Source organism: Protomyctophum parallelum (assembly GCF_964188405.1).
Source record: "Protomyctophum parallelum genome assembly, chromosome: 4".
Taxonomy (NCBI): Eukaryota; Metazoa; Chordata; class Actinopteri; order Myctophiformes; family Myctophidae; genus Protomyctophum; species Protomyctophum parallelum.
In genome coordinates, this window is record NC_139700.1 from 13,982,931 (window position 1) to 13,993,121 (window position 10,191).

General features: G+C 43.7%; 1 protein-coding gene across 2 annotated transcripts; it reads right to left on the bottom strand.

Moving 5' to 3' along the window:
- Positions 1-423: 423 nt before the first annotated feature.
- ppcdc (phosphopantothenoylcysteine decarboxylase) lies at positions 424-9,921 on the bottom strand. Of its 2 annotated transcripts, XM_083763225.1 has the most exons (6): positions 9,645-9,921; positions 9,029-9,124; positions 8,777-8,905; positions 8,470-8,638; positions 3,389-3,440; positions 424-1,077 (listed from the first exon to the last, which is right to left on the bottom strand). In XM_083763225.1, the coding sequence occupies exons 1-6, from the start codon at positions 9,786-9,788 to the stop codon at positions 1,074-1,076; spliced, it is 594 nt and encodes a 197-aa protein (XP_083619351.1). In that variant the 5' UTR covers positions 9,789-9,921; the 3' UTR covers positions 424-1,073. The 2 variants fall into 2 exon arrangements, with proteins under 2 accessions (XP_083619351.1, XP_083619350.1); XM_083763224.1 differs by lacking the exon at positions 3,389-3,440.
- Positions 9,922-10,191: the final 270 nt, after the last annotated feature.

The window sequence follows — 10,191 nt, forward strand, 5'->3', positions numbered from 1 at the left end:
ATTTGTATACGCACATAAGTGTGTGTGTGTGTGTGTGTGTGTGTAAAATGTTCCATGCCTTAGTTGACATAGAGGTGCTTTGGTTTGACAGCTTTATTACAATGTTGTGTGGCTTCACTGAAACCAATCTGTCAAAGTCCCTTTGGAATAGGGAGAAGACTTTCCGCTTCACAATGAACCCCTTAGGATTACACACTAGCTGGCCAGCTCCTCTAATGACTTGTCAATTACAGTAACATTAACATAGTACGTTAAACCATAGCATCCTTATAAAAGAAAAGTAGCCTACACATATTGTTAGTACTATGACCTTCCCGTTCAGATGGTAATTTTTTAGCCATATTGCTCATTTGATGTTTGATGTTACAGTATATACAGTAGTTGTTTGACATTTATATTGAGGAGTGCATGATTCACACAGAATGGAATACATAAATATAATTTTATTGACCTCAGCAAAATATCAGATGATTGGGATACAGTAGTGTACTATTGAGATGAAGAGGAGGTGTCATCAGAAGATATAACATTTATGGCTTTGATGTGCTCAGGTTCATCTGCAACTAGAAAAAGTGCTCCTCTGAACACAGGTCTCCACCAGGTCAGGTCAGACACGTTTGCGATGTTTGGACAAATTGTGTAACGAAAAAATGCAAAAAATGTGCACAAAAATGTGCCTCCAGGTCGTTCTGGAATATTTGGGGTAGAGCCAGGGAGTGTGTGTGCAGTTTGGCATCGACCGGGCCAACAGTGCCATACACAGACGGATGGACGGACACACACACGGACTGGGTGCAAAACCTCTCTCCCCATGCCTTCGGCCTGGTGGAGACAATAAACCATTGGATATACTTGGACTTGTTCGTGTTTTTATTTCCTTTTAAGTCTTTAAATAGTAATTTAAAGACTTAAAATTCAATAGTAAGTGTTGAAGAAATAGTGTTGGAGAGGACCCAGGAACGTCTGGCCCAGCCGGAGGTCTTTCTCTGACAGATGCTCACATGTTCTCTTCAGGTATCTTAAGATGTTGTTTAACTGCATTAATGATGGTCGACACCTCTGCCATGGCCCCTTTACCTGCAACAGAGCAAACTATTACTGACAAGATACCTGCTTCTGGAAGAGAATTATGAATCACTAGTCCATACCCATTCCGGGATAACACATTCCCTCCCGTTACAATGCTAATGGTCAATGCCCGTCTGCTTTTCAAGCACCTGGCAAAAAATGAAAATCTAGATCTAAGGATGCCTCCTGGGCGCCTCCCCAAGGAGGTTATCGGCGTAAGTCCAGTTGAAAACAGGCCACAGGGCAGACTAAGGACCAGATGGGGAGAATTATATCAACAATAACATACTGGCCTTGGAATACCTCTGGAAGTCTGGGATTCTTTTACCTGCGTGACCCAGCTCCTGATAATACTCAAACCTATCTGAATTGTAGAAAATTGATGAATTCACAATTATGTGTAGTAACACACCGGTGTGTGTGTGTGTGTGTGTGTGTGTGTGTATATTTCCTTCTCCCCCCAATATGTTTATACATTTTATCATTTGACAAAAATGTTCGTACAAATATTTCTCTCTTCCATTCTGTGATTCTCACTGGTTTAAAGAAACGATGCGCCAAACAAAATGCATTGCAACTATGCGCTGCAACCAGGGGGGCAGTCAGACAGATATTTTGTGAAGCCACTAAGGAAATCAGGACTTCCTGAAAGTTCATATAATGGCCTGTTGTGGCGCTGTCATTGGGCCCAAAAAACCCCATAGCTCCATAGAGTTCCATGTATTTGGGCCCAACTTCACCTAGACTGTATTACCTTAATAAACATGGTCATGAATACTTTCTGCTTCCAGTCACTAGTTTAAAGTCTCATTTCTCATGTCATAATATTCTTTTTGGAAAATTATGGTCCCATTTATTTAAAAGATGACCATAAAGTCACGTATGTTCTGAGGGGTGTGGCTACCGTTACAGTCTATGATCGGGAGCCACCCCCCGTTCGAGTCAAAATAAAAACCAACGAAGAAGAAGGGGGGAAGTCCCGCCTTGTTGTCTGGGCCAGCCAATGTCCAGCTGGGCCCAAACGGATCTAGAAAGATGGCGATTTACAATTCAAGGACTGACAGGCTTCATCTTCCGTCCAACGTCCATATCAGACACAGAGAACGCTTTGTCCATATTTTTTTACAGTCTATGGCTGCAACACCCCTCACTCTAGACCTCAACAGGCGGTCCACGACCGGACCGCGGCACACCTCTCTGCAGACCCTGGAGAAATGCTAGAATAAAGAGAAGAGGCCTGGGCCGCGGATCAGCGGTCCAGGCACCGTGGCTGGTAATCCAGTCTGGCAGTGTGCCGCGGGTTTGACTCCCGATCCTGATGGCCTTTACTGGATGTCACTCCCCCATCTCTCTCCCCATTTCCTGTCAGCCTACTGTCCGTCCCTCCATAAAAAATATAAAATAAAAGCGAAATCCACAAAAAAACATTAAAAAAAGAATAAAGAGAAGAAAAAAGTCAACGCAACCGCAAGTTGAATTCTCCGTTGTATTAGCTCAATGTCACGATGACAATGTTGCACTGACTGGCTCACTAGCAGTGACACATTCACACATTCAGTTGAATGAACAAAATTGGATTTTTGGAGGTGAATAATGAATATTTGTCAACTCTGCCACCCCAGTATTGGTTGGTTGGGATGGGACCCGGTTTGTATAAGCTTGGTTTGACTGTACTAAACACGCATAGTTGTTTCTAGGGGTGGGGGGCGAGGGGGGCAGCCCCACCTAGTGGGGCCCACGTGGCCCGCGACCTGCAATTCTATTTGCGTGCGCATGAGACTGGACCATGGTCTTATTCAAAAAATATTTGTGGACCTTCAGCATTTCTAGTTGAGGACCAGTGCTCTAGACTCTAGTCAGTGTCTTAATTCACATTTTGCTCTAGTCTAGAGCAAAATGTGAATAAAGACACTTCTCATGGTTCTCATGGTTGCGCATGCACGCACGCACGCACGCACGCACGCACACACACACACACACACACACACACACACACACACACACACACACACACACACACACACACACACACACACACACACACACACACACACACACACACACACACACACACACACACACACACACACACACACACACACACACACACACACACACACACACACACACACACACACACACACACACACAATTTTCCACCTCACCTCTTAAGGTGACTCCAGACCTTGCAAACTTGTCCAGAGACTCCAGACTAGTCAAAACTAGTTAAAACTGTCAAAAGACTGCAAAGAGACTGTAGCAGACTGAGCACTATCAACCGACCGCTGATGAGCAAATCCCGTGCAATAACTTTACATACCAGGAGGTGGCAGTAGTCTGCTGTGCGGTGCCCAGCCGAAAACAATTGCACTCTGTAACAAAAGAACAACAACAACACTGTCGTGTCACTGTCATCTTAGTCATGCCACGGCCACGCTACCTCAATATTTATTTATATAGCCTACCATTCTACACCATGCAATTAATAATATTTATGCCATCCAGATCGAGATATGAGCATAGCCTCTTCTCTATCGACTGGGTAAATCTGTCTGTGAACGACCAAGCATGTCAGGTTTCTCACGATCCTCGTCGATAACGTCAAGACTAGCTGTCGACATCCTGCTGACAGGCAAGAGACGGCAGAAATCCGTCCTGGCGTAAAATCGTGAACGAATCTGTGCAATGTGGAGTTGGCTTTATATTACTGTTTTTACTTCACAGCACTCACTGTGGACAGGGGTAAAACCAGGTTGACCAGTATCCATTTCTGTCCTTATGCTGAGACTCCTCCTTCCAAGCTAATTATTATTTTTATATCGCTTTTCCAAGTGCTCAAAAAACTTTACAATGGTTTATTCATTTAAACATTGGGAGGTGAAGCGGCGAACAGTCGACGGCAGCGTCCTCACTCCCCACATTCACACACCAATGGTGGCAAGCTAGCACCGACAGACTCAATGGAGGCAATGTAGGGTTCGATGTCTTGCCCAAGGACACTTCGACATGTGGACAGGAGAAGCCGGGATTCGAAGCGGATCAAACCTGATTCGACCTGCTCTACCTCCTGAGACACAGCCTCCCTGAATACCAGTAAGACGGCCTAAGGGCGAGGCGCGACCTCGCGCTGGCGCTTTGGCATGGGGGGTCAGATCAACATATGGAATGAATTCTGTGTTGAGTGTACAGGGTTTGATGAGGTCAGATCAAAATATGGAATGTCGGGTGGGGGGGATCAACATATGGAATGTGAGAACAGGTCAGCTCCATTATGGAGATCTAAGGGTTTGAGGTCAGAGTTGCTGGCCAGCTCTATATATGCAGATCTAGGTGATGATCCAGTCTTCTCCTAGCCTGGGCAGCATTCCTTTTCGGGTCTATGATCTGGTCGGGAGTGGATAATATCGTCATGGTGTAGTCATGGTTTTGTAGTCATCAGGCCGGAAGCATCAATCTGGAACTTCCTTTCCCTCAAATCGATTTTTCCCAATAAAAGCTGCAGGCTACGAGAGCACGCTTTTATTGTTATTGTCACAAGGTGTGACCAAACTGACCATATATGGAGGCGTGGGTGACTAACTAACGGATGGACAGGAGATGCAGGTTTTCATAGTAAATGCGACCTACAGTTGCAATTAATGGCAAGTATTTCCTACAGCTTTAAAGTCCAAAAATCTGAACTATCCCTTTAAGCTGACGAGCAAGTTTATACTTATTTATACTCGTTCCTTTATCAGTTATGGACAATAAGGTATTTCTGAGACTCTGGCAACATATCAGGGTCTTTTTGTCTATCATTGACAGGAGTATATATACAGTATATATATATATATATATATATGTCTGAGGGTCAGTCAATGACTTTTCATCTGAATATAGGCCTGTTCACTACTTAAACTTGTCCTGTCCGCAATTCGAACTTGGCATAACGCTCAATACATTAGCAAGACTGAAAATGAAAGCCTGGGTACCGAGGCTAGCAAGACTGTGACCGCTTACAAGTGTACTGCGCACGCACACACACGAGTGCACACACACACACACACACACACACACATACCCAACAGAGCGTGTCCAAAGCATCCATTCATATGTCCATATATAGTAATAGCTCAGCACCTCTGTCCCAGCATAGTGAGATATATTAAACTAGGCCACTATGTAGATAGCTAACATTTGGTCAAGGCAAACTTTGCTTGCAATACTCAGCTAACAATGGAACTGATAATTATGGATATGATAGATATAAACGCAGAGATTTGTAAGTGCACCCTTTGATACTTTGCAGCTTCTATGTAACATCACACAAGATTACAGAAGAACCTATATTGAATATCTTTCTTTCCTCAGTACAAATGTAATGTATGTATGTATTGTTTTTGTGGCTTCCATATTACGCTTTACTGTACCTTCACTACCTTGCATATAATTGCGACCGCAAGTCACAGACAGTTAACTATAGAATCTAGCATTTCCTGTCAGTGTGTGTGTGTGTGTTGGTTGGTTGGTCGGTTGGTCACACCAGGCAAGCCCCCATAGGTCTATATAGTGCCCAGGTCATTGTGACATCACGTGACGTGACATCAGCCCACATATGGTGCCCAGGTCACCAGGTCATTGTGACATCATGTGACATCATCAGAGATAGATATCCTTGATGTCATAGTAAATGTGATCTGTCGCAGTTAAGCCCATATATGGAGATCACTGATGTCATCAATATTGACGAGCAACTCTACTTAGGCTCTGACCTCAAACCGTTAGATCTCCATATATGGATATATGTCAGAAGTTCTCAGAACCTGTTCTGACATTCCATATATTGATCCTTCCCCATCCATCTTTCCTCTTCAATGTCTCCCTTTTGACTTATACCTGTCCATTCAAAGTTTCAAACTCTAGACGGGCCTGCCCCAAAGTTATTAGTGCAGCCGTGCCCGGCAGCCAGCAAAAACTAGTTCTCAACAGGCCCCCCCGGATGCTTGCACACGACCACTTCTCGCCCTCAGACCTCTTACTGGTTCCTAGTTAGTTCACTAACCAATTATGGATATGATAGATATGAACTCAATAGAAGATTTGTATGTGTTCTATGTAACATGATGTAAAATTACAGAAAGTTTTATAACTTAGAATTTCTTCTTCTTTCTTCAATTGGGGATCCATGGCATGTAAAAGTTTGAGAACTACTGATTTAGAAGGAATGTGTAGAATCGGCCTCAGGTCTTCATGGGTTAAGAATGTGACTGTGGAAAAGCCTGAAAAGCCTTTGAAGATTGATCCTGAGGGGATGTGCTGGTTGGAATGTGAACCACATCTAATCATTATCAGGGAAGCGGGCAGCGGCGTAGCAAATAATATACATAAGTGGCCAGCCTGTGTTAATTTGTGGTCCTATGTTACCCGTTTAGTAATAGGCTAGTAAGGCTACTATTACACTTTTTAATCTAATGAGACGAGACGGGATAACAGTATTCGAGGGGAGCCAGTTTGCACCTCCACATTTCCTAGGAGAAACTTCTCACTCAGTCAGGTGAAAAGAAGTGGCTGGTGACTCCACATGTACAGAAGGAGGCACATGGTATTAAACTCAACAACAAGGCCAACATTGGGCAATTAAGTTTTGCTCTAGCACCCCCTATTGTCTATCTGTGCACGCCACTGCTAATAATCACAAAATGTTTAGATTGACCATCTGAGTGGTCCCTCATGAGTCTCCATCTAAACCACAGGGTTCGATATAGATTACACTCAAAGGTCAACCATCTGGGCACCTAGGCTACTGAGCCAGCTTGGCGGCCTTTACCGCGTGTCTTCCCCCCCATTTCCTGTCAGACTACTTTCAACCTATCAATAAAGGCAGAAAAGCAAAATAATATCTTTAAAAAAAAGGAGATGGACACACTTGGACTGGAGGATGCAGTGTCAGGGTACGGACACTTTTAATTAGTGTAGGAAGGACATAAACTCCCAAAAGATAGGAACAGTCAGAAACCCTGACTTGAAACCCTACAGGGGGGGGACAGTCTGACATGACATTCTCAGTCACCATAACAGAGCTGGGGAACAGTATGTGGGAAAGATACTTTATCCAATATTGTGGTTGTAAACCAGCTATTCAGAAGCAACAAACAGAGATGGAAAAATGGAACTGTTTTGACTGAACTGCTTGTCTGTTTACTCTGCAAAATGGAATAAAACAAAGTGAATATAGTAACCCGGCTATTCTCAAATAGCCAAAGTTTGTATAAGTACAACAAAATCTAAAATGACACAGATGCTTTCCCGGATTGAAAGGTATAACATATCTATCTATAAATGCACCAAGTCTCTGTCTGTCTGCCTGTGTGTGTACTGTTCTAATTCATGTAACTCGAGAACTGTTCGCAGCCACCAACTTCAAATTCGACACACACGTTCCACACCCCCACGGTGTCGAGTCAGTCCGACCCACGATTGTCCAGAACTCCATATATGGGCATAAAAGGGACACAGACATAATATATGGGTGGGGCATTAATTTCCAACTTGCATCGTTCCAAGTAGGCCAGTGTCCAACGGGCACCGCTGTAGAGGCTCCAAACTGATGAATCACCTGCTCTCTCAAATATAAGATGTTGTTGACTGATGACTGATCTAAATAAGATGTGCCAAAGAATGCTCTATTGTTGCTTTACTGGCATTGTTAGAATGCCTGAAACACTGCATAATGAACTGTGCCTGTGTCATTGCTGTTGATTACGTACACAGAAACAACTACTTTATTACACTCCCAGAGTAAAATCAACACTTCCCTGTACATACGGTTTTGAGAAAGTCATACACGGTACATGGCTTTGACATTTGAAGACACTGATTTGATACACTGCTGCCGGATTTCGTCCAGGGATGTCCATGGCAAGCAATTTCTTAATTCCAATTTAAAAACATATTTACACGATTGTGCTGATTGTTTTTTTCCCAATGGAAATAAAATATCCTAAAAATCGGGTCGTATTATAATCGGGGACTAGACTATTTGACATTCAATGTTCTTTTTCCACAAATGAGTCTTGAAAAATGGGTGTTGTCTTATAATCAGTCGTCTTATATTCGGCACAAATATGGTATTTAAGATAGGTTACCAATTATGTCTAATAACAGCTAGATCTTGCCTGGGCTTTAAATGAGCTGTGCTGTCACTTTTTATTATTTCTTTTATCAAAGGTGTTCTAATTTATATGCTCCTTTATCTTATTTTAATTGTATCTACTATATTCTCTATTCATTTGTAAAGTGCATTGTTGCACTTTGTATTTGTTTCTTTATTCTGTCGAGCATTTTGAATTGCCTTTATGTATGAAAGGTGCTACAGTATATAAATAAAATAAGACCTTGCCTTGCAATGTGTTAACAACATACCTTCGTCGCCACACACTAGTTTCTTGGCAATGCAGGGGATCTCGACATATCCAAATTCTTTGAGGCTGGCAACCTGTCGTGCCGTTATGGGGTGCTGCCACATGGCTGTGTTCATAGCAGGGCAGAACAGCAGGGGTCGCCTGGTGTCCCAGGCTCTTACCACACATGTCTGTCAATAACAAAACAATGATCAGCCTTTAAGTATCGTTTCAGGCTATGCATTTGAGAAGCATTTCATGTGTGTACTACTGTGTAGTAATAATCATTTGGGCGACGGGCCATTAAAATTTGTCCAGCCTGCTCTCACCAATAGATTGTCGCAGATGCCACTGGCGATCTTGCCCAGGGTGTTAGCATCTAGTGGGGCGATGACAAATACATCTGCCCAGCGCCTCAGCTCGATGTGCAGAACCGGGTCAGTGCGACGTGTCCACAGCTAGAACAGTGCAGTGTTATCGGGCATATTATGAATTATGAAACATACTGTATGTAACAGCGCAGCTAGGAACGTAGAGCAATAAAGGCATTTGAGAAAGGTGTCATTCATTTATTAGGCTACCTCCCACTCATCCTTGTCACTGTAGACTTTCACAGTAATCTCAGCAGGGTCATAGAAGTGGCTGGCATGCTCTGTGGTGACCACTCGTACATCCACCTATAGAGGGCATAGGCAAAACAAAGACAATATAGTGCAAAAGGTAACGTCACCCCCCCCCCCCCAAACAGCCTATGAATGTTTGAACCTATACTACCCTATGACTGAAAAGTATAGCCTATACTAGTTTAGGCTTAATGAGTTGCTGGCGAATATGCCATTGTTGTTCTCATGCTATATGATCAATGATCAGTAATTCACTTGATAATGTGGAAGCCATTTCTCCAAAAGACAGTGCTCTATTGGCTAAATTGCCTTGATCGTTATTTTCCGCAGCAGTATAGTAGGGTATGTACTGTCTGTATCGCGTACTGTACTGTAAACCAGCATACATAGGCTAAAGACGCACTGAAAAAATTCAACATCGTCATCTAGTGGTTAGAGAGTATGCATGTTCATTAGGAGATAATGGGACCCGTTAAATCTCTTCGTGCATAAACACTGATACAGACGTAGGTGGACTGTCTGCCACACACAGTATAAACGTGTCCAGATGAAGCAGCAGGCAGCAGCAGCTCACCCCGGGTACTTCCAGAAGCTGGGAGACCAACAGAGGCAGCTTCAGCGCTGCGACACTACCCGTCACGCCGACAAGGACTCGGTATTTACCACAGGAATTCAACAAATCAAATGTCGCTTGAGTAACATTACAGTCGGTCTGCATATTATTAACAGACCATCAAGAATGGCTGCAAAAAGAAAATAATACGCCGGGTGTGTGCGTGGGTTCAGCAGCGCACTGTGCAACGCGCCACCTCCCTGCTCATTGCTTCCGTAAACACTGCAGTGTCAGTGAGTGTAGTGTGCGTGTGTGTGTGTCTAGACAGAGTATGGCGTATGTATGGTGTGTGTCGTCGTGACCGTGAACGAGCACGCTGCTACACTGACGCTTGTCGAGGACGAGGACGCACGCATTGCGTGTAAATTAGGGTGTAAGCACACTTAAGCGTCAAGCAACGCCTAGAGCAGGCGTGTTTTCCGTGTTTTTAAAGCTGGTGGGTGAAAATGACGCGAGCACGCGGCTGCAACTTGACGCGTTGTCAAAAAGACGGAAACGCTTTGCCGAC

Excerpts from the sequence above, each read along its gene's own strand:
- ppcdc (XM_083763224.1), bottom strand. The coding sequence starts at position 9,788 with ATGCAGACCGACTGTAATGTTACTCAAGCGACATTTGATTTGTTGAAT. Across the intron at positions 8,906-9,028 it reads GTGACAAGGATGAGTGGGAG|CTGTGGACACGTCGCACTGA; the intron begins GTAGCCTAATAA and ends GCACTGTTCTAG. Across the intron at positions 8,639-8,776 it reads GCATCTGCGACAATCTATTG|ACATGTGTGGTAAGAGCCTG; the intron begins GTGAGAGCAGGC and ends TGTTATTGACAG.